The following is a 23,530-nucleotide window of genomic DNA, read 5'->3' on the forward strand; positions in this document are numbered from 1 at the left end:
GATGAATCTTAATAGAATGATCAATTCTAATATGAAATACAATAATACATGTAAATCTAAGGATGACTGTATATGTCAAACATGATTTATTTACTGTAAGGGTGGATAAACTCGCTGGCAAAGACAAGCAGGATTTCCAATTTTAGGTTTAAACTAATATTAAATACATTTAAGCCTATCACGAAAAAAAAACAGACTATGGTTCACAAATGACACACAGTTGCTCTTTGTTTCTATGGTAATAAAATAGGCTTGTAATTAGATACTAGGTATTTCTTCCCTCAGATTATTTGCTCATAATGCTTAGAGCTGACTTTTCAAAATAGACTCTCTGTAGAGAGGCCCCTACATTCATTTTTATGCACCGATATACCTGTTTTAAATATTAAGATTAAGATAGGAGTTTAAATTTGCAATGAGATGCATGCAACAGGTATTTAGAAGCCTAGCTTTAGGCACTGAAGTATGAAAATTTGACCTTACATGTTACTAGCAAAAAATCTGAAGAACATGTAGTTACACAAATCATACATTTCATATTGCAAAGAGATAATTTTTCTACTGGAAAAATGTCCCTTTACCTTAAAAGTTTGTCTGGCTTGAGTAAAGTATTGATGCGATTGACTATCCAACTAAAGAGACGCCCATATAATGCTTTGGCCATGGCATCTCTGACATCAATAGCTTTTTCCACGGTGTTGGGACGGATAATGGTTTCCCCTCGAGTCACCACGCAGTAGGAGGTGAGAGCTTCTTGCAGTTCATCTGCCTGAATGCACAGCAAGGAAGCACCTAGGAAGTGAACAGATGTACTGTTACGACATACACATAATCCACAGGTATATTTTTGCAGGAAGGAGATATTTCTTAATTTCTAAGAGCTAGATTGTAACAGTACAATGTGTCCTGATTATGGGGCTGAGTGGAATTGTGCTGCCCTAAGAGCAGATGAGGGACTCAGTCATAATCTGTAGCTAATTTCCCTCTTGCTCCAGGGTGGGGAAGTCATGTGCACCAGCCCTTTCCCAGGTGCAGATTACTTTCCCTTAAGTGACAGCTCAGCCATGCTGGCCAACGTGTTGGGGACAACATCAAGGCTCCACCCTCTCTCCACCCATTAGAATCATAGAATCATGGATGATTTGGGTTGGAGGAGACCTCAGGAGGTCATCTAGTCCAACCCCCAGCTCCCCCTCATTCATTCAGGAGGGGGAGTAGCAGCTTCCTTGTGGATGCTTTTCCACTGTAAGCCCATTGTGACCCACAAGGCAGGTAGCCCAGCGCTACCTCCTCTAGATAAACACTGTAGGAGGTAGAGCTGGTAAAAAAATAAAATTCAAAATTTTGATGACTTTTTCACAAAAAGTTTAAATGGTGACAAAAATCATGAAAATTTCATTTTGCTTTGCACACATCCCCAGTAACAGTCACGCTATCTGAATAAACTATGTGGATGGACACAAAAAGTAAATAATTTGTACACACATAAATATGAAAGAAACCCTTCTTTTTACATTTTTATTAATGTGGATTTGGCATGAATTGAACTGTTGTATTTTAATTAGTCTTGCAAAATTTCCATCTGAATACAGTTTTTATAGATAAATCTAATGTGATAAAATCTCCTGCCTGCTAAAAAATTACAGAATTTTAATCTTAAATCAAAGGAAAGAGAACTCACAATTCTCAAGTGCGACTGGATTGGAAATATTGCTCTTGTCAATCATGTGCTCGGATACCACTGAAGAAAACTCAATGTTACCCACGTTTAAAATTGCAGCAAGAATACTGTACACACTGCCAAGTTCCTAAAAAGGAGATTAAAAATGTAGCCATTTATAGTCTTACATTTGGTACCTTAGCCTGCAATAACGGCCAGGTATTCTATACCCCGTTTCCATATCTTGAAGATACGCATCTGTCCTGGGCCCTAACATATTGCTATTGACTGCCTCCTCATTTACAGTGGAGCCCGGACTGTCCTGGCGCACACACAGCTGAACAGGAGTCACTGGCTGACCAGATCAATGATCAAGGCAGCAGATACACTTTTTTTTAGTAAATTGATGCAATTTCCTGATAAGGTTGAGAACTCCTGCTCAGGACAAGTACAGTTAAATTAGCCGTAGTATTTTCATCATGCTCTCCTCTCTCCATCAGTAAGACCAAAGCACCCCTATCCTTGAACCACTTCAGAGGCTTCCTCTTTGAGATCTAATTCAAGCTCTTTGTTCTCACTTTCAAGGTCCTTCACTATCTTTATCTCCATCTCTATTTTTGCTCTCATTGCCTCTTACTCTCCTCACTCTGTGTTCAGTCCTCTTGCTTTACTGCTCCCTTTCCTCACTCCATGCCTTCTAGCACTCTGCCTCCCAAGCCTGGAGCAGTCTCATTCTTCAGACCCTATATAGTCCTGATTCAGGGAAACACTTATTCAGGTCCTTAAGCTCATCCACATTCAGGATAATACTTTAAACACACACTTCATTTTAAGCATGTGCCTAAATCCCATTGTTTTCAAGTTAAGCATGTGTTTAAGTGCTGTCCTGAATGAGGATTTTTTCCTGATCTGGGGCCAATGTTTATAATCACAATGTAAATTTTAGGTGACATATATAGTAAGTGTCCTTAAATAATAATGAATGATAAGTAAAACTGTAATAGTAATAGATAAAGTAATGCTTTCCTTGTGGTTTTGGCTTTGATCTAGCTGTAAACTTGAATACCCATCTCCATATTTGGTAATTTCTGGTCATTTTCTAAGCAGAGTCAGCCAGTTTTAGTTTCTGTAATGTAGACTAGGGTTAAAGTAGAATTTGGGGCTATTATTTTTCTTAAGGGTGCAGAGTATTGGACAAGCATTTTGTCAGATGGGCTACTCATCACTCCACAGCATTTTATATCATAATATTTTGTAACATGCTGGCATCATTTATTCAGATAAAATCCTTAATTACCTTTAATTGCTCAAAAATATTTGATCTTATTTTCAACACTTTCAGAATTGAATCCAGCACAAATCCAATACTTAATGAAAATGAATTATTCCAGCTACTCCAAAGCCAACTAAAAAAGCTCACTCTAAAAATTACTCTTACGATGATTGGCAAACAGTATGTATGTTTGTAAAGTGATTATTTTTATTTCAAGCCTAAGAATGTGGAGGAAATTCAAAGAAATGGATAACTTGACTTTTGCCATTATGTTGTATAATGGGTATAGCAACGGACATTTTTGTGCCGTTTTCCAGTAGGTGTTAAATCTGGTTGATCTGTTTAGTACAGAATGATTATTGTGCACCCCAGGCAGTCCTTTCCTCTTACTTTTGTCATGCAGTCTTAAGTAAAACAGTGTGAGTTTAGGACAGAGAGCAAAGTATAGAGTATGTAGTTACCATTACAGCATGCTAGCCAGTTTAAAAGAGAGATTTCATAAAAACATGTAGGCTGCATTTTAATCAGAATGCACAAGACTATGTTCAGGGCTCCTGTTAATAGAACAAGAATTGTGGATATATAGAGAAACTCCTCTGTGCACCATGATGAAACGTCAAAGGGTTAGGGGTACGTTATTGCACCTTTCCATGGAGGAGCCTCTTTCTGATGCAGCATCTTTCTCTAGACAAAAAGTAGCTGTCTCTGTGCATACAGAGCTTGATTCCTGGCATATAGCCACAGTTCTGCAAAGGGTATGGTGCAGAGACACACAGCCCCAGTGGCAGTGCTGGGAGACATTATGCCTGGATTAGGTACAAAGATTCCAGGAGCTCTGGGAACCACCACTGTTGTGTCACCCTTCAAAAGAGTGCAGTATCCACACCCCTCTGTACCCAGCCTTCTCTGCTAACTGGGGTGGAAGTGGGTCAGACAAGAGCCCCACCCTCTTTTGAGAGGCTACCACTTCCACGAGGAATAGCCCCATGGAATCCTTCACAGGAGGCTCAACAAGCAAGAAAGACTCTTTATGTCTCTCCTTCCCCATCCACTCAGAAACTAAGCACACCCTGTCCCACAACCTTCTGCAAAGTGACCAGAAGATGCATGCTGGCACTGTACATAGTGTGGCCAACCACATTTCTCAGTGGACTTCCAAAATATCAGAAGTGACACTTCCTCTTTTGGGCCATATAGGGTCATTGCTATATGCAGGTGATGCTCTTATCAATTAAAATGAATGTTTAAGCACGGGGAACAGGAACAGGCTGGTGTAATTGCATAGTACACTTCATGCCCCACAAGGTCCTGTCATTAGGGTGGCTCTGCTGATGACAGTTCTACAACCTTCACATTCATGTAGGCCAGTTCTGAAGATAGGGAAGTACTGCTGACAGGAGATTTTGGGGCCTTACCATCTGATAAACAGCGCCGGAGTTGTGAATAAGTATCAAAAGGAAAAAGAAGAGAATGGACTTGGGGAAAAAAGATGAAAATTCAGGTTCACTGCTAAAAGGTTTCATCTGCTTTCGCTACATAGGTTTGCAGCAAGGTAGGTAATGGGGCTGATTGAAAGTTTTCTGTCAAAAAAAAATTTCCAACAGAAAATGGATTTTTGAGTAAATGAATTTTTTGGCAAAAGTGTCCACTTCCCATTGAAAAAATTGATATTTTTTATCAAAAAATCAATGCCTGAAAATGAAATATTTGGATTCTGAAATGCCATTTCAGTGCCTCATGGGAGTTGTCTCATGCTCCCATTCTCCTTTATGTACCAGGCTCTCCAGTCAGACTTCATCTCCCATGATTCCATATAACTGCCATGATGTATCACCTCCCTCAAGAGGGGAAACCACAGTGCATAATGGGAGATACACCTCTACCCCGATACCCCAATATAACGCTGTCCTCGGGAGCCAAAAAATCTTACCGCGTTATAGGTGAAACCGCATTACATCGAACTTGCTTTGATCCGCCGGAGTGCGCAGCCCCGTCCCCCTGCCCCCCCGAGCACTGCTTTACCGCGTTATATCCGAATTCGTGTTATATCGGGTCGCGTTATATCGGGGTAGAGGTGTACTTTTGATACTTATTGACAACTCCAGTGTCATAAAACAACAGGTAATGCTGTTTCTGATTTTAATTTTTTTGCAAACAAAATTTTTTTTTGAAAAAACCCATGGAAAAAAAGCTGTAGTAAGTAATAAAGAAATACATCATTAATGGCAAAACAGCCAGGAAAGTATTACTAAAACACAGGGGAAACGTTTCATACATATTTCTTCATAGCCAAAATATTACCCTTAATGATGGCATGGTGAATGTTAACACGTCATCAGCCATATATATCTTTCCCATCCAAACTAGACCTGTGAAAAGTCTCACACTTGGAATTTTAGAAAACTCTCAGATTTTCTTTTGTAAACTAGTATTCTATTTTTATAGATTTGCCTCTTTTTAGTACCTCCTTCCTGTTGGACTTGCTCCTCCAGGACTAGGCACCAACAGTGTCATGCACAGTATGCTGAGAAATATTAATAACCATGAATAGCAACATTATAATGCAGCTCCTCTACTAATGGCACATGAAATTCCTTGTTTCAAAGCAGCTGATGAAGGGAGACTTTAAAAAGAAACAGGCTGATATTTATTGTAATTATATCTGGTACAGGCTTACAAGAGAGAACCAGTGGCCTGCACATCCGTGAAAAGGGGTAATAAGAAAGAAGAATGGATTAAATTAGTGGTCATTGATAAGACTCACTCTGACATGACAGGTTCGATCCTCTCAATGCATTTCAACTATCCTTGCCAAAGACTCCTTATTTCAAACTCTAATTAAAAAAGTGAATAAAGCTTACAATAACTAGGCTAAAATTATAGGCTTATTAAAAGTTACAAACATTATTTTCTATGCACTTATTTTGTAAATAACTTTTTTCAAATATTCAGCTGTGTTATGGCCACTGATTTTATAGTATTGTTGACTAATAATACTTTCTTAGTATATAGATGCTTAAAAACTTTTAAAAGAAGTAAAATATGTAACAATATAATGACAAACTGACCATGGAATATCCAAAAATGTCTCAGAATCATAGCCAAAGTGAGCAATACAATGAAGGAAACTGGTTGTATTTTTAGCCAAAATGAGAAAAATAGTGAAGAAAATTAGTTATATTCTTTGTATGCATAGAATATAATAAATTCCCTTTATTACCTCTTGTCACAGAAAGAAGCATAGGAATGTTTCAAAAAAATGAAAAAGATTGAAATGTTATCAGCACTCACCTCCATTGTAAAACCTATGACTTTGAAGCACTGCTCAATTAATTCAAACTGAGACTTATAGAAATTATTGTTCATAAAATCTTGAGCTGTTCGGAGATGTTCATTTTGCAGATACCTGAAAGGGTTGAGGAACGAAGGGTTATAATCTGAATGAGGTTGAGCCAACTACACTGTATTCCTTAGAAATCAATTTATGTAAAAAGAAACTGTGTTACCTGGGTGGCTTATACTCTGGCAGTTTATAATGTGCCAGTTTTTTCTTTTCTGCTAAACCAGCATAGATGTAATAAAAAATATGGAAATTTCTCTCTCCCCTGAAACAACAAAAGCAATTATTTGTTTAAGTAACAAAGTTGTACTGCTAGATTTATTGATGGCATTGCTGCTATTGTTAAACATCATTAAAAATAGTGAGCCAGATCTTCAGCTGCTGTAAATTGACATGGCTCCATTGAAGTCAATGGAATTCCATCAGTTTATACCTGCTGAGTACTTGGTGCAGTGATTTTAAGTAGCTCCATCTTTTTCTGTGCAAGCTTTTCTTGTGTCATGTCTACCAATGCAGATGATGTAGAAGCAGCTAAATGCGGCACTGTGGTGTTTGATACAATAAGTAAATACTGGGTCAGATCCTGGAAATTGCCCACAACCTTAGTAAACTAACTGTTCCCAGAGAAACTCTGTTCAAACCTTCCCTCCCAGGCACAGCTGCATTCTCACTATGGGTTTGATCCTGCAAGGTTCTGTGAGATTTGACTGATTCAGAAAAGGATTTAAGTACATGTGTAAATTTAAGCACATTATACTGACATATCCTGTTTAAGTGATCTCACTGACCTCATCAGAAATCAGCAAGCCCAGGGAAAAAGTTCAATACAAGCCATTATTTTAGGGGAAAAGGCTGATTTTATTCTGAAAAATCCAAGATTCTATAACTGAAGTTTGATTGGGGAAAAAATTGTCAATAACAGCGTTTCCTAAAACTGGACCAAACTTTAAACTGTGTATTTGCTAAATCAGCTCAGAGGAAACAGAGATAATAAAATAAAATAAATAAAGAAAGAAAATAAATTAATGGAGATATCCTATCTCCTAGAACTGGAAGGGACCTTGAAAGATCATCGAGTCCAGCCCCCTGCCTTCACTAGAAGGACCAAGTACTGATTTTGCCCCAGATCCCTAAGTGGCATTTGTGTCACATAGGTACTTCAGGTAACAAGCTCTTACAGAATCAAAACACTTTTAGTTTTAGTCAGTGAGGGAAACATTAAAAATAGAGTTGGGGGCAAGATTTTCCTGTGCCAAGTTCTAACCTTTTGCCATTAATTATTATTAATGACAAAAATATATCTACTAAAACTTTTTTTGTACTTTAATGTACTATATGTGAAAATAAACAGCTGATATTGTATAGGAATTTACTTTCATATGAATTTATTCTATGAAATGTTGTTTAATTTCTCTATCATTTGTTATTTTATTACACACACACACACTTAACAAATATATATGTGTAGTTGGTTCATACTCCTGTATAAGCAAAATTATATTAGAATCTCCAGGATTTAACCAACTATTATGCATACAAGTTACATTACTAAGGGAAAATTAAAGGAAAATTAATCCAACAATATACTTAACATAATATTAAGGGCTTAATTTAAACTAGGGCTGTCAAGTAATTAAAAAATTAATTGTGATTGATCGTGCAATTAATCTGGCTGTTAAACAATAATAAAATACTATTTATTTAAATATTTTTGGATGTTTTCTACATTTTCAAATATATTGATTTCAATTACAACACAGAATACAAAGTGTACTGTGCTCACATTATATTTGCATTGTAAAAAAATAAAATAGTATTCTTCAGTTCACATAATACAAGAACTGTAGTGCAATCTCTTTATCATGAAAGTTGAACTTACAAATGTAAAATTATGTACAAAAAACCTGCATTCAAAAATAAAAAAATGTAAAACTTTAGAGCCTGCAAGTCCACTCAGTCCTACTTCTTGTGCAGCCAATCGCTCAGACAAACAAGTTTGTTTACATTTGCAGGAGACAATGCTGTCCGCTTCTTGTTTACAATGTCACCTGAAAGTGAGAACAGGTGTTCTCATGGCGCTGTTGTAGCCGGCGTTGCAAGATATTTACGTGCCAGATGCGCTAAAGATTCAGATGTCCCTTCATGCTTTACCCACCATTTCAGGGGGCATGCGTCCATGCTGATGACGGGTTCTGCTCAATAACAATCCAAAGCAGTGTGGACCGATGTATATTCATATTCATTATCTGAGTCAGAAGCCATCAGAAGAAGGTTGATTTTCTTTTTTGGTGGTTTGGGTTCTGTAGTTTCCACATCGGAATGTTGCTCTTTAAAGACTTCTGAAAACATGCTCCACACCTCATCCCTCTCAGATTTTGGAAGGCACTTCAGATTCTTAAAACTTGGGTTGAGTGCTGTAGCTATCTTTAGAACTCTCACATTGGTACCTTCTTTGCGTTTTGTCAAATCTGCTGTGAAGGTGTTCTTAAAATGCACAACATGTGCTGGGTCATCACTGAGACTGCTATAACATGAAATATATGGCAGAATGCTGATTAAACAGCAGGGGACATACATTTCTCCCCCAAAGAATTCAGTCACAAATTTAATTAACACTTCTTTTTTAAACTAGCGTTATCAGCATGGAAGTATGTCCTCTGGAATGGCGGCCAAAGCATAAAGGGGAATACGAATGTTTAGCATATCTGACACGTAAATACCTTACAATGCTGCCTACAAAAGTGCCATGCAAACACCTGTTCTCACTTTCTGGTGACATTGTAAATAAGAAACGGGCAGCATTATCTCCTGTAAATGTAAAAAAACTTGTTTGTCTTAGCGATGGGCTGAACAAGAAGTAGGACTGAGTGGACCTGTAGACTCTGAAGTTTTACATGGTTTTGCTTTTGTGTAAATTGAACTTTCATGACAAAGGGATTGCACTACAGTACTTGTATGAGGTGAATTGAAAACTACTATTTCTTTTGTTTATCATTTTTACTGTGCAAATATTTGTAATAAAAAAATACACTGATTTCAATTACAACACCGAATACAGTATATATGAAAATGTAGAAAAATATCCAAAGTATTTAATGAATTTCAATTGGTATTCTATTGTTTAACAGTGCGATTAAAACTTGGATTAATCGTGATAAATTTTTTTAATCATGATTAATTTTTTTGAGTTAATTGCATGAATTAACCGTGATTAATCAACAACCCTAAATTAAACCCAGACAAATAAGGAAATGTAGAGTTAAAACTATTAGAATATCCTTAGTCCTGCCCACATATGCTTATCCTTTTTGCTATACAATATATGCAAGAATTTTTTAAAAACAGATCTGTTTAAATAAACCAGAATGTAATAAAATATACTGTAAGCTATTTTAATTTAAATTATACCTTTAGAACCTAGCAACCTCTTGTTTATTTGAAAGAAAAAAACCTTGCTAATCTTATACTTGAATATGCTAAAAGATTTCCCACATTGCACACCTGCTTTGTTTACTTTAAAATGGGTCGATTGTTCCTTTTTACTTACACAGCCTGATGGACAACTCTGGATTTTTCAAGGAGGTATTCTGAAATTTGAGCTCCTACTACAGTTCCTCCACAAGTGAATTTCATTTCTAAGTACTTTCCAAATCTGCTGGAGTTATCATTGATAATAGTGCCTGCATTTCCAAATGCCTCCACAAGATTGTTCACTTGGAGTATCTTCTCCTGGAGAGTCCTGTTATTAGCCTAGATATAAATGCCAAAATACAGAAAAGTTATTGCTCAAGAATAATACCAAAATAACTTTTCAAATGGGTCTTTCCATTTACATCTGCTATTGAGAGTTATCGTTTGTTTATTCTGTGTACTTCTGGAATCTTTATTTAGGTATCACAATAAACATCAGATCTCTGTAATTTCTTCCTTCTTTTTTTCTCCTGCACCTATGGGCAAGCCCTTTTCCTTGCCCATACAGGCCCCAATTCAGCAAGGTTCTTAAACACATACCAAGCTTTAAGAAGATCAATACAGTACTTAGGTAATGGGACTGTGACGTGCTTAAAGCTAGGGACTTGCCTAAGTACCTTACTGTATTGGGGCCTTAACTTTTATCCATCCAACTATCCATCCCACGTTTTTATACCTCACCATCACCATGGTAAAGGAACACCTCAGACTGATTTACTGTATGCTTGAAACAAGGGCTTAAGATGTAAAGTGAAATCCTGGATTCACTGATCTCAATGGGAGTCAATGGCATAATTCCCAATTACTTCAGTGGGGCCAAGAATTCACCCATGCACTCATTTTCAGCACAGTCTTCGTGTTTTCACTCTTCTCCTTAAAATAACAGTAGGAAGATGGGTATCTAATGGGGAAAATAATTTGCCCAATATTAAGAGGACTCTCCTACAGGCTTAAGAAGACATCCTAGTGCAGTGACCTTTACTTGCTGAATGTGCCACTGCTCACTGCACCCAGCCTTTAATATGCAAAACTCTCAAGATGTGACCCAAATTCAGACATACTTGTGATTTGCTTTAAGGAGCCAAACCATCAAGTCAGCCTTTCTGGTCTGAATCATATGGAAAGACAGTGACACTGACAACAATCCATTGCTTAAGTGAGGTGAGCATGTCAAAAGGTGAAACAGAATCCTACATGGTACATTTTGGGAAAATTTAGGACAGTCCCTAAGGCAGACAATTGCCCAAGAAGGGTAAAACTTTAACTGTGCTGTGTAATATTTTACAGCATTCCAATATTGTTTCCAAGTGGACTAAGACAGGGTTGAGCTGGGGGAGGCACATCGGCCCCTCTCTGATACTGGAAAGGTTGTCTGGAGAAGGTAATATAGTCCTGGGCCACATCACCTTTTCCACATCTTACCCTCAACCCTCCACTAGCAGATTCCAATGCAGAATTAGGGTATTTGGGGTCTGCAAAAAATACTGCAGGTTTGGGATTATGTTCCAATCTGTTCAGGTTTCAGGCTTTAGAGAGACTTGTGGGAGCACACACTTTACAAACATACCTTTCCCAAGACCGTGAGCTGCTGAACCAGGAGGTGGGCACTCTGTGTCTTCCCAGCTCCACTTTCTCCAGAAATGACAATACACTGAAGAAGAAGACAAGAGCAGAAGTCCATTTGTCCTCATTGCATCCCTCTCAGAAGAGAGAAGGGTATGACATATAAATCTGATTGTATAAATAAATAACTTTACCTGATCCGAGTTGTATGTTACCATGGATTGGTATCCAATGTCAGCCACAGCAAAGATGTGGGGAGGATTGGCAGTCCGCTTTGCTCCAATATACAGTTTGGAATGCTGAGGGTCAGAACACTGCAAATGTTTTCTGAGTTCCTTTAATATCTATTTTTGTATTATTTTATCATATTTTCAACTGTGGACCAATGGATCCTTTGTATTATATTTTAAATACTATTAAAAAGGAACTGGTATACTTTGAAATCTCATCAGACCTTGATTATGTAAAATATGAAATCAAAATAATTAGATCAAAATTTCATGTTTTCAGGCACAAAGCATTGAATTACCATTTCCTTTTCATATACCCATTTAGTATTTTGGTATGTTTTAAGGTGGCAACCCTTAGCAGATGTTCTTTTCTTTACTTGCCATAACCGATAACAAACGATAACAAACTTTTATTTGATCCAGATTGTCATATCAGTCACCCGTTGCACAAGTATCACCAATTACACTGGTGTACTACTGAAGTAAATGGGAGAACCAGGCTCTTGTGAAGCACAATGAGGAGTAACATTGGGTGGTATAAGCCTCTATCAGAAAACAAGATAAGTGGAATTTGGGGAATTTATTGTACTCAGGGCTTCACTGTGTGTGTGTGTGTGTGTGTGTGTAAAAGAGAGAGAGAGAGAGAGAGAGAGGGTGCATGAGAGACAAACTGTCTCATTTATGCTCAGGAATTCAGCATACAGGATTGAACCCATTTATATCAATATATATGCCCATGTGCATGCTAGGTGATGATTTATTGATAATTCTGTTACTTAGCTGTTGTATTAAACATCATGAGTGGTATTACTCAGTATTTAATATGAATTTTCAAATGTTACTGGAAATCACTGCAAGCAAAACACAACTGAAACTCTTTCTTCACACCTGTGCAGAATAAAGGTCTAAGTTCCTAAATGGATTGACAGCGATGAGAATGTCTCCTACATATGTGTAGATCTGATCCCTGGCATAGCTCTTCTGCAACTGCTCCGTTACTGAATTCTGTTGTAAAAAAGAATAGGAAAGCCAAGGCACGTTCGAGTTAATGCTTAGAAACATGTTGGTACCTTCAAACATAGTGGCATTTAGAGGCCACAATATTTTTGTATCCCCATCCCCTATGAATCACATAAACACATATCTTCAGATCATTGTACAAATATTAACTAATTAATAACACAGTAACTCAATCAATTTTATTCATTTATGGCTCCCTAATCTCTCTTTTTAAACTCTCTACCCCAAGGATTCACATCATTGTTCCATGCAAAGATCACTAGACTGAATTCAGACCTGCCATTCCAAGTTCTCAGATTGTTTCCTCAGTTCTGATCATATAGACATATAAGTCCATCTGTTTGGATCTCTCTGAAACCTTTTACACTGCACGTTTAAATGTGCACTCCCTGGAGTAGACTAAGCATCTACAAATATAAATAAATAGATACTAGTTTGAACATATTTATATATTAACACGCTCTGGAATCAGCTCTTGATCTGGTCTGATGTCAGTTTTTTTACTGCCTCAGCAGTGAAAAGCAAACAGAAAGTTGCCATAAATTGGAAGCTGATTTCCCCAAGCACAGGAACGGCACAATGCTGGTAAGCCAACTCTTTGCCACTTGTCTCACCCTAATTTTCCACAGAGGAAGCCAAAAAGAGGCAGAAAAGGGTGCTCTGTCAAATCCCTAGCTGAGGCACCAGTTGGCTGTAGCCTGGGGTAACTTAGAGCAGTCCTTGAAGCTACTCTACGTTACACAGGGTGATGTTTCAATTACCTGCTGGACCAGCATCAGGAGTGAAAAGGTTTCTTAAGAGTCACCGTCCCCCTAAACTGCTCTGAGTGTAAATCTGATACAGTTGAGAATTGAACTGTCTGTATTTGAAAGAAGGAAAAATAGGGGGAAACTCAAGAAGCTGCAACAGGGATGGTAACATTTACTCCCACAGGAAAAACACGATGAAAGCATTTCACTGGCTTGGAAATCTATCCTTTGTCTTGTTTTGAACCATACCTTTCAATATACTGAATATCATCTCCCTTTATGAGCATGACATGGCTTTTGCTGAATGCACTCCTTGGCAAACAGTAGAAATCTTACTGTCAGCATATGGCTATTCTGAATGTAAAGAAATGTTTGGATGTGAGCTCTACCCATTGGATGAATAGCCTGGATTACCCGAGCTACTGTCCTATTAATTAGCTAATGTTTGTACAGTGCTTTGAAGATGTACAGCACTCTATAAGTGCTGTTATCACTATGCAGTGCTCACAGTATGTCTACAGAAGAGCCAAGTTCAGGGCTCACTAATGGTTGCTGTGTCAGTGAAGTTTAATTTGCAGATAGAGATTATGAATTTTATTCTCTTGTGTAGCAGTCCCTGAACCATTCAGCAGAGCAACATTGGCATTTCATCCACATCCACCCACTGCCTCTGAACTGCAGGTAAAACATTGTGGCCTGATTATTCTCTTTCCCATACACACTAGTATAAATCTGAGGTAACTCCGCTGATGAAAATGGAGTTGCACTATTGTCAAGTTAGAGAAAGAGGAGATTTAAGCCCTATGATGGCATTCCCTAGCAAAAAGGAGGTAAATGAAATCGTGGAAATAACTGTTTGCACTAAGAATATTGCTAAGTAGCACCCCAGGAGGGAAAGCTTTAAAAGCAGAATTTTTGGTCACAGTGTTCTTTTCCTTTCATGTTGCTTGTCACAAAAGGGATCCACTTTTCAAACTTGGGCAAACAGCACTATTTTAAGTATTTAAAGTGCTGCAAAAGTTGGTCTTATGTGGCCAGATCCTGAGCTGGTGTAAACTGGCATAGCACCATTGACTTCAATGACGCTACAGCAGTTTATGCCAGCTAAGAATCTGGCCCACGATGAAGTGTTAATATTAAGCTGGGACAACTCCAGAATAAGATGGAAATGGATATGTTGTATCTAAAGTTGCCCCATCTTAAAGTTAAATCATCATCATGGACCAGATCCTTGGCCGGAGTAAACTGGCCTGGCTCCTGTCAAGGTTCCTTCCCCACTCTGAACTTTAGGGTACAGATGTTGAGGATCTGCATGAGAAGCTCTAAGCTCAATTAACAGCTTAGATCTGGTCTGGCTGCCACCACTCCCAAATACTAATTCCCTTCTCTGGGTAGCCTTGAGAGACTCTTCACCAATTCCCTGGTGAACACTGATCCAAAACCCCTTGGATCTTAAAACAAGGATAAATTAACCATCCCCCCTCCTTTCTCCCACCAACTCCTGGTGGATCCAGATCCAACCCCCTTGGATCTAAAAAACAAGGAAAAATCAATCAGGTATTAAGAAAAAGGCTTTTAATTAAAGAAAAGAAAAGAAAAAGAAAACCCTCTGGGAGAGATTAGCATACCAGCTACTCTCACAAACAACAGATTCCAAACACAGAGGATGTTCCCCTGGGCAAAAACTTAGTTACACACATACACACAAAAAAAATACCCAAATACCCAATTTGACTATTCCTCTAATTGCACAAGACAGGTTACAAAGAAATAAACATAAACCTATTTATTTCCTTCACTAATACTCACTACTTAATAAGAGGCTGAATTCTGGAGCTTTCCCACCCTGGTCCAAAGTGAAACTCAACAGACACAGGGAACTTCCCTCCTTCTCTTTGAACCATCTTGTCCTCCCATTTGTTCCTCTGGTCAGGTGTCAGCTAGGCTAGGTGAACTTCTTAACCCTTTACAGGTAAAAGAGGCATTAACCCTTAACTATCTGTTTATGACAGCTCCATTGAAGTCAGTGGTGCTATGCCAATTGACACCAGGTCACAATCTTGCCCATGAGGATGTTTTGGCATTAAGAGGGCACAACTCCAGACACAACTAATCTCATCTCTCATTCAACAATCTAGCAGAAGTCTGTCAAATACCATGGACTACTATGTAATTAAAGTGTGAGAATGTAGGCTTATCTAAAAAATAAGGTAGGTTAATCTACAAATACAGCAGTATTTTTTGGCTCTTATCTGAACACCAGTTTCCAAGAAGACTTAAATAAATTAAATATCTTACCTCATCCAGTACCTCTAAGGTTGCTAAATCATCCACGTCCTCCTGGTCTGAGGGTAGAGACTTACTGTAGTCCCCTTTCTTAGTATGAATTCGTTCAAATCTACAAAAGAAGAGACGTACGCTTTTCTGATGTGAGAAAACGTTCTTTGCATCTTCAAGCTGTAGACACGTTGAGAGCAACTCCCTAAAGATGTTCAAACATTCTGATGGATTGAATTCAAACAGATGAATGACCAAAATAGCAGGAGAGAATATAACTTTTTACCTCAGTACCCCCGAGGTTCACTATTTAAAAATAAAGAGTTTGATCCTGCAATTGATAGCATGTGGAAAGACTGCTGGACCTGTGTGGAGCTTCATAGAGCTCAACATAAGCATAATAGTCCATTTGTGAATCATCAGTGGCAGGACTGGAGCCATGCTGCATAGAAAAGGTAATAAATTTATAATACCTATAGTAGCTGTGTCCTGGCAGCAGCCTGGAAAAAAGAAAAATTACTCAAATCAGTATTATGGATGGTACAAATCTGGGATTATATGATTGAATAGTATGGAAAGAATGAACACAGAGAGACTCCAGAAGGAAATATATTTTTAAAAAAAATGGTGACTTGTAATTATTTAATGTTCAGTTTATGGTAGTGCCCAGAGGGACTGATTGGGAGAGAGCCCACATTGAGTGAGGTGCTGTATAAACACGGAAGTACTAGACACAGTCCTTTTCCCAAAATGTGTACAGTCTAAACAGATTTTTTTGGACTATATGGGAAAAGATTGTACAAAGGACAGAATATTTCAAAACTTCCCTTTCTTATGAGCATGACTAAACTGTTAATTTAGTAATCCTAAGAGGTTATTTTTTATTTTTAAATTGAACAAACAAATGGAAATCTACACACCACTGCAGAAATAATGAAGAAAAGCCACAAATGAATGGATCTAATACATGGAATAAATGGCACATTGAGGAAACTGGAATGGGACCCATCAACACATTAATGAGGGAGTCAACAGAGGATGCAAGGATCAGGATTCAGATTGGGTATACGTGCCAAAAGAGAGCAGGGAAGATCAATGAATGCGAATTCAGGAGCGTAACAGCAGAGGATTACGGATGGAATGGAGTTTAAATGACTAAGAGGGCAGCAGCAGCAAAGGTCCATGAACTGGATCAGATCTCATCTCACTTTTTCATACACCTTGGAGAAAGGTAGAACAAAAATTGATTCTGGGGTGCGTCAGCTACAAAGCAGAGATAAAATGGAGACTGTCCTCTGTGAGCTCGCATCGGTAATCATCTCCATTCCAGAGAAGCGAGAGGAGGCCCTTTCATTCACTCTGATGCTGAAGTGCACACCAGGAGACAGGAACCTACCGGGCAGCTCACCCAAAGATGGAAGAGTGGGGCATGGCCAGACGGTGCAGTGAAGTATAGGGGGTTGCCTGGCCCCATGACAGAGGTGTGGGAAGTCAGGCACCCACTTAGCAATGATAATGTTAAAGGGGAGTCCCAATACCTGGGGGAAGCTTGGAGGAAATCCTGGGATGGAGGTAAGCAAATTGTACTATGCTGGGTCTGTGCAACTTCATAGATCTGGGCTCAGGTTCTGACAAATCTTTTCACACAGCTTAGTTAGAAGCATTTGGGCAACCTGAACTCCTAACATGCACAGGCTTCAACCCAAACTCTTAACATGCCTAAGGCAGAAGGAACTGTTATATCCAGGAACCGGTCTAGCGTAGTGTCTAGCAGAGTGCATTGGTGCTTGTACACAGCTGCTTGTAAATCCCTGGAGATGGCACTTTATACAGTCTCTCCAGGCTATTCAGCATTCAAGTCACAAACTCACTCTGCATGCGTGTGTACATTTCATTTAGCATTACACTGAAGTTCAATTGAGCATAATGACTATTTTCTGAGGGCGAGCGCGCGAGCAGCCCTGGTGCTGGCACAAGGGCTAGTGGAGAGGCAAGCAGCTTTTCCACCTTGTGCAGGAGCCAGCCACAACTACAGCATTTGCACGCTCTCCAGCACAAGGGCGGGAGGTGAATGCCCTCCACAGCTGAGAAATTCTGCCTGTTTCTTCACCAGTTAGTTTAGTGACTTGTGAAATTAAGTCTATTAATTCTGAGATAATGGACACAAACTGAGCCATCAGTGAAAATCACCATATACTTAACTGGAACATACAGAGTACTCCATGCTTCGAGCCAGACTGCACCAGTAAAAGCACAGCCCTGCGTTGAAGTCAGTGCTCTAGGGGGTAACTCCAGGAAACACAAGCATCCTGGGGAGCCCAAGATTTATGCCACTCCTTTGGAGGCTGGGGTATAATAAAAGTCCAATCTGTTTTTCCTACTGATATTCAGAACCCTGTAGGCTATCATCAAACTGTCAGTCAGCCGCATCGGAAAGCCATGAGTTTCCTGAGTCCTTTGTAACTGTCCTGAAGGTTTCACCACATCACGATACAAAATGGCCCATGATTTTTTAGCTGCATTTAAAACACTCTGAAGCTGAAAACATGTAAGAATAACGGCATACAGCACCCAGATGATCGATCTGAAGATGTAACTACACTTCTCATAGAACGGATATTTTCTGCACTACATTCCCCTTCTGCTTGGAGACTCTTGTGTAGTAATAATTGCCCTAGTAATACATGCCCTGCTATTATAATATTGTGAAGACAGTTTTGGTTTTGTGTGTCATGTTATATTGAATATGATGTGAAAATATTAAAACTTAATTATAATGCTCATCATTCCAATGTCTGCTGATGCTTGACTTTGTTTTCTTGACTATCTACACGATGTTATTGCATCCAGGGGCAAAATCTGTAATTAATAATAGTAATAACCACAATAATAATAATAAAATAAAAAAGGTTTCATGTAAATACCCTGTAATATACTACACTTGTGTTTATATACCTCCAACATTCTTTACAGATTCAAATACAGAAAGTGCTTTATTTTCAGCAAAACATAATTTGCCCTATTAAATCGGTATATTTGAAGCCACGTACTTTGTGCAACTACATGAAGGTCATTTTGTTCTTTAGAATACATATCTGACATCACTGTGGTTTTGATGAAGACTGCAAATGCACACATGAAGAAAATATGGAGCAACTGACAGTATTTTATTAAACTACATAAAGTTCTATTTTTTTCCATTGCCCAAGGAGCACCCAAAGCAAAACCTTATGTCAATTCACGTTTTCCATTTCTGGTGTAACTATTACTCACTGCACGTTGCTGGGGTTTTAAAAAAAATCTTACTGAATACTGGAAAGCGTGATGTGCCCCTGGATTTGTTTCCAGCACCGTATTTCATTCACCCTAGGAGGTTAGCAGATGAATGGCTGTAGGAGAGAGAAAAATCCCCCCACTCACAGAGAATTTTATGTCCCTCCCCCTCAAGTCATTTTTATCTGACTTTCCTTTTGGAAAATTGGTCTTTATCCTTGCCACTGTAATGGTGGTTAATTTATATAAAAAAGGAAGAGGGAAATCCAGAGATTCCCATGTGATCCTGTTTGGCTGACATCCTGAGAATTGTATAGCTTGTTAAGCCACATTATACTATTCCTTTCCGATGTATACCAGATAGACAGATTTGCAGAACACAAAATATTTTCCTGCTTTGCTGCCAAAGGGCACAGACATCCCTCAAGGGCAGTTATACAGTTTCACTTCCTCAAATTCCAACTGCCTCCCAGCCACATCAGCACTGAATTTTTGTTATCATCATGCACATGGACACAGGAACCTAGTTATTTTGGTTCACAATGTTCAGTTCCGAATTCTTTGTTGTAGGCATTAAATCCCATAGCCATGTTCAACAAGCAACTGAAGAAACTAAAGGCCAGAAACATCAACTGGGTATGGAGAAGAAAAGGAGTCAAGGCAGCATTGTTGCTCTTCATTCCCCCACCCTGTCTACAAGATTGACTGAAAATAAAATGAGGCCACTGGAGGCTTTTTTTTTTTTTTTTAAAAACCTGTCTGAATGTATTTAAGTGATAAAATAGTGTAAAAATAGGGCGATTCTTTATGCCCTATTGAACTTCTCCACCATTTGTGAGGTAGTGAAACACAAACAAAATAAAATACCTTAGTTAGTGTGGAAAACTCAAACCCAAGCAAAGAATTTTAAAAGACTAAAAAAAGCCTGGCACTAACATAAGGTATGAAGAAGACATTAAAATAGTAAAATAGTAAAAATACATTTTTCCAAAGGTATTAACACTTGTAGGCCTCTGAGCAACTAACAAATTATAACTAAAAGCAAAATGTACTAACAGGCAGCATAAACATTGAAACCACTGGGGCTTCTATTTTTCTGACTTAACACAGCGGGCCACATAATGCAAATGGAAAAAGACAACCCTATATGCAATATTAATGCACATTCCTCTTAATTTCCAGTCCTGCTCTGCAACACAGCACTACAAATGGCACAGTGGGTTCTTCTCTTTATTGTTCTCAGGACTTGGTCATGCTTTGTATGCACAGTCCCACATTAGGAGTGGTGGTGGAAAGCTCCAGGAGCTTGTGGTGCAAGGAGTGAGGTGAACCCAAGTGGAAGGAGTGGTGGGCATACTGGTGATGCTACTGGTGAGGAGTGGTTGGAGTAGATTCCTCCCAGAGCTCCTTGACATGCAGGAGAAACATCTTTGTAGTTTAATAAACATCCTGCTTCTACTTGTCTTCCAGGCATGCACTATTCTCTCTCGCAGTGCCCTGGGTCTTTTCCACAGGCAGGGGTGGAAGGAGACAGGGACCACAGTCCTGCCTCCTATGGAGAAATGTGTGTCCTAGGAGTGCATGGAGGGAACCTAATGAAGGCCATGCAGCGGGGGTGGGGAGGTTGAGAGACTCTTTGAGCTGTCCTGAAACCCACACAAAGGTCAGTCACAACCTGCAAGAACCCTAAGGTAACCAGTTTGGTAGCACAGTGAAACTGTAAAGCCATCCTGAGTAGCACAAAGGGTTGAGAATCTGGCCATGTGCGGTTTGGACATACAGATTCCTACAACAGCAGCATGACTGTCTTCAAATTGAAGGCCAATATTATACAGGAAGAGAGTGCTGAAAACCCACCTATCCATTACAAAACTCCATACCCACTATCCAAGTGACCTGTCATAAACTTTGGTATTTTCCTATACTTCAAAGAGGACAGAAGAGATACCATATTGCTGCAGTTGCTGGGAGCCATAATACTGTGTTGTTAATAACGCTTACCAGAGCAGTTCCTTTTATTTATTTCATAAAACACGCCCAGCAGAAAGTTTCTTGGGACATGAACAAATATAGAGCAAGGAAATAAACGCGCTATCCAATGTCAACTAAATCCAACCTCTTCAGCAGCTGTTCACTCCACCTTTGGGAAAGGATTGAGTATTCAGGTATACTTTCTATCAAAGGCTCCCATTACCACATTATCTCAGTGCAATCTTTAGTGCAGTTATCCTGACAACACTTCAGTGAGGTAGAGACAGGACCATCCCTGGGGGGTGCAGTGTGGTGCCCAGGACATTAGAAACTCAGCGCCTATCTGCTAGGGGTGTGTGTGTGTGCTCCCCCTGGCTCTGCCCAGGTCCCGCCCCAACTCCACCCCTTCCACAAAGGCCCCACCCCCACCCGACTTCTTCCCACCCCGCCTCTTCCCGCCCCTGCCTCTTCCCTGCCCCCAAGCACGCTGCACCCTTGCTCCTCTCCCCTCACTGCAGGCCCCCCACAAAGCGCAGGGCCTGGAGTGGTCTCCCCAATTTGCTGTACCCTAGTGATGGTCCTGGATAGAGAAGTACCATTTTCCCCATAGGGAACTGAGGCTCAGAGAGGCTAAGTGACTTCCGAAGGAAACACAGATAGTCTGTAGCATAGCAAGGAATTGAGCCTGTGTCTCTCAAATGCCAGGCTAGTTCCTGACCCGCTTGGTCATCCTCCCTCCCATACCCAGAAGCTCAACAAACATGGGATTTGTTCAGCCAACAAGGGAAGTGAATGCCAGAGTTGAGGACCCTCCACACTCTAGGTTGCCAAAGGTCAAATCTAGGGGTTGTTAGCAGTTGTACCACAGCTGATCCCAACTGCCATGACAGCTATAATGTACTCTCTGTAGCTGCCATTGCTGAATAAATGGGCAGCCACATTCTGTACTAGCTGAAGCTTCTAAATGGTATGAAGGGCAGCCCTTTAACAGCTTATCGTTAGATTTCAGTGCAATCCTTTTGTATTCAGTGTGAATTTTGATTTTGACAGAAAAAATATGAGCAACAATGATGGGCCCAAGCCTGCTTTTCTTGCACATCCAAAATGCTCAGGGAAGTCATTGTGAAGATCAAGAAAGGATCTAGTCAAAGAATAAATGATGACATTAGCTTCACTGCAAGTTCTGGGTGTGAAGGGAACCACTCATTGGACACTATGTATATAACTAACTCTGAAGTGAGTCACGATTTCCAAGAATTGCTTGGGGTACTAATTGTTGCACATTTCTGCAGAGATTATAACAGTAAATGTGAAAGCAGTCAAGATTAAGACAGCTGAACAACCAAAGATAAAAGCATTACAAGCATGACAGTCAGACATAAGAGCTGCAGTTAGAAGGCCATTTCAAAGGCAGCACCTTCTGCTTCACAGTATAGCTACAAGCCCTTAAAACACACATTTTCTGTGAAAAACATATCTTTCTCATTTAGCCTTTCAGAAGTATTATTTCAGAATAGCCATTGTGTACACCTTACAGTGTTTCATTTTTTACTCCTATAATGTGACTGCAGGAATGTAGCTATACAATTTAAAATGTGAGCTTATTCATTAAAATCATTGTAAAATTCCTTATGATTATATCTCGATCTGTTGCAGCAAATCAAAATAATCCACATCACAACACACTGTCTTGCTTCCTGATATTGTATTGGAGCATGCAGCACCAGCAAAGAATTTTAATAATGTTTACTGTATCTCACAGGTCATGCTCAGGACAAAGAAAATGCCTTTGAACCTGCTGAAGACCAAGGCCTTGATCCTCCAAGCTAGTCCACCCATATGGAACCCCAGTGACTTTTGAGTGGACTCTGTGTGGGTGCAGGGTGCACCTGCATGGAGCTCCTTTGCAGGACTGGGGCCCAAATGTGTATTATTGTCCATTTAAAATAAGGGAAAAAAGTCTAAAATAAGAAAACCTCTCTTTGCTTTTAGTACTATAGCTTACATAGTTCATTTACTAATTTGACATTTTTCACCTCTTTTGAGATTTAGATGAGCTGCAAGTGAAAAGGATGGCATTGTACTAAAGGGGTGACTGACAAACATCAAAAGCCTTCTTTAAGATGTTCCCATTTTTGTGACTGCAATGAGGAAATTTACATGAAAATGTGTGTATGTGTATGCAGGTATTCGTGTGCACCCCCTTGATAAATTCATAAATTGTAGAGCCAAATGATAAATAACAGTCATGTGATGAAGACTGTTAGCATGCAACTTTGACTGCCTAATCTGCCCTCTGCCTTCTAATCAGTCTCCCTATAACTCACACTAACACTCCAAACCCTTGACTGTCAAGCAGCTTCAAACAAGCTGCCATTTTAAAATATCAATCCGCTAGAGAAATGTTTCCTCACTCGCTCACCAAATGTAGAATTTTACATTCAAATGGCCCCAGCCTGAGATCCAAGATGGGCCAAATTCAGTCATAGATCAGTGACAGATTTTCTAAATATAAAAATGTCATGGCTTTAACGCAAGGTATCTTGCAGCATCAAAGGGCTAGAAACTTGAGCTTTCCATGCTGGGGAGGTGTGATATAAAGGTGTAATTGGCACTTCCTTGGGATAATCTGAAAAACATACTCATGGCTTCACAACTTGCAAGTAATGGGGACAACCCAATTTTATCCTGATAAAACCTGTA

General features: G+C 39.3%; 1 protein-coding gene across 2 annotated transcripts in view; it reads right to left on the reverse strand.

Annotated features, from left to right (window-relative positions):
• The window catches only part of MYO3A (myosin IIIA), a 200,148-nt gene that overhangs the window by 74,109 nt on the left and 102,509 nt on the right, over window positions 1-23,530 (reverse strand). For both annotated transcript variants that reach the window (XM_005302809.3, XM_065586866.1), the window contains exons 10-19: window positions 16,057-16,083; window positions 15,605-15,704; window positions 12,426-12,542; window positions 11,502-11,606; window positions 11,312-11,395; window positions 9,821-10,023; window positions 6,440-6,538; window positions 6,225-6,339; window positions 1,682-1,808; window positions 582-792 (exon numbers count right to left, since the gene is read on the reverse strand). In XM_005302809.3, coding sequence (XP_005302866.2) covers window positions 582-792; window positions 1,682-1,808; window positions 6,225-6,339; window positions 6,440-6,538; window positions 9,821-10,023; window positions 11,312-11,395; window positions 11,502-11,606; window positions 12,426-12,542; window positions 15,605-15,704; window positions 16,057-16,083 — 1,188 coding nt within the window. The remainder of the gene's footprint in view (window positions 1-581; window positions 793-1,681; window positions 1,809-6,224; window positions 6,340-6,439; window positions 6,539-9,820; window positions 10,024-11,311; window positions 11,396-11,501; window positions 11,607-12,425; window positions 12,543-15,604; window positions 15,705-16,056; window positions 16,084-23,530) is intronic.

Source organism: Chrysemys picta, chromosome 2, assembly GCF_011386835.1.
Source record: "Chrysemys picta bellii isolate R12L10 chromosome 2, ASM1138683v2, whole genome shotgun sequence".
NCBI classification, from domain to species: Eukaryota; Metazoa; Chordata; order Testudines; family Emydidae; genus Chrysemys; species Chrysemys picta.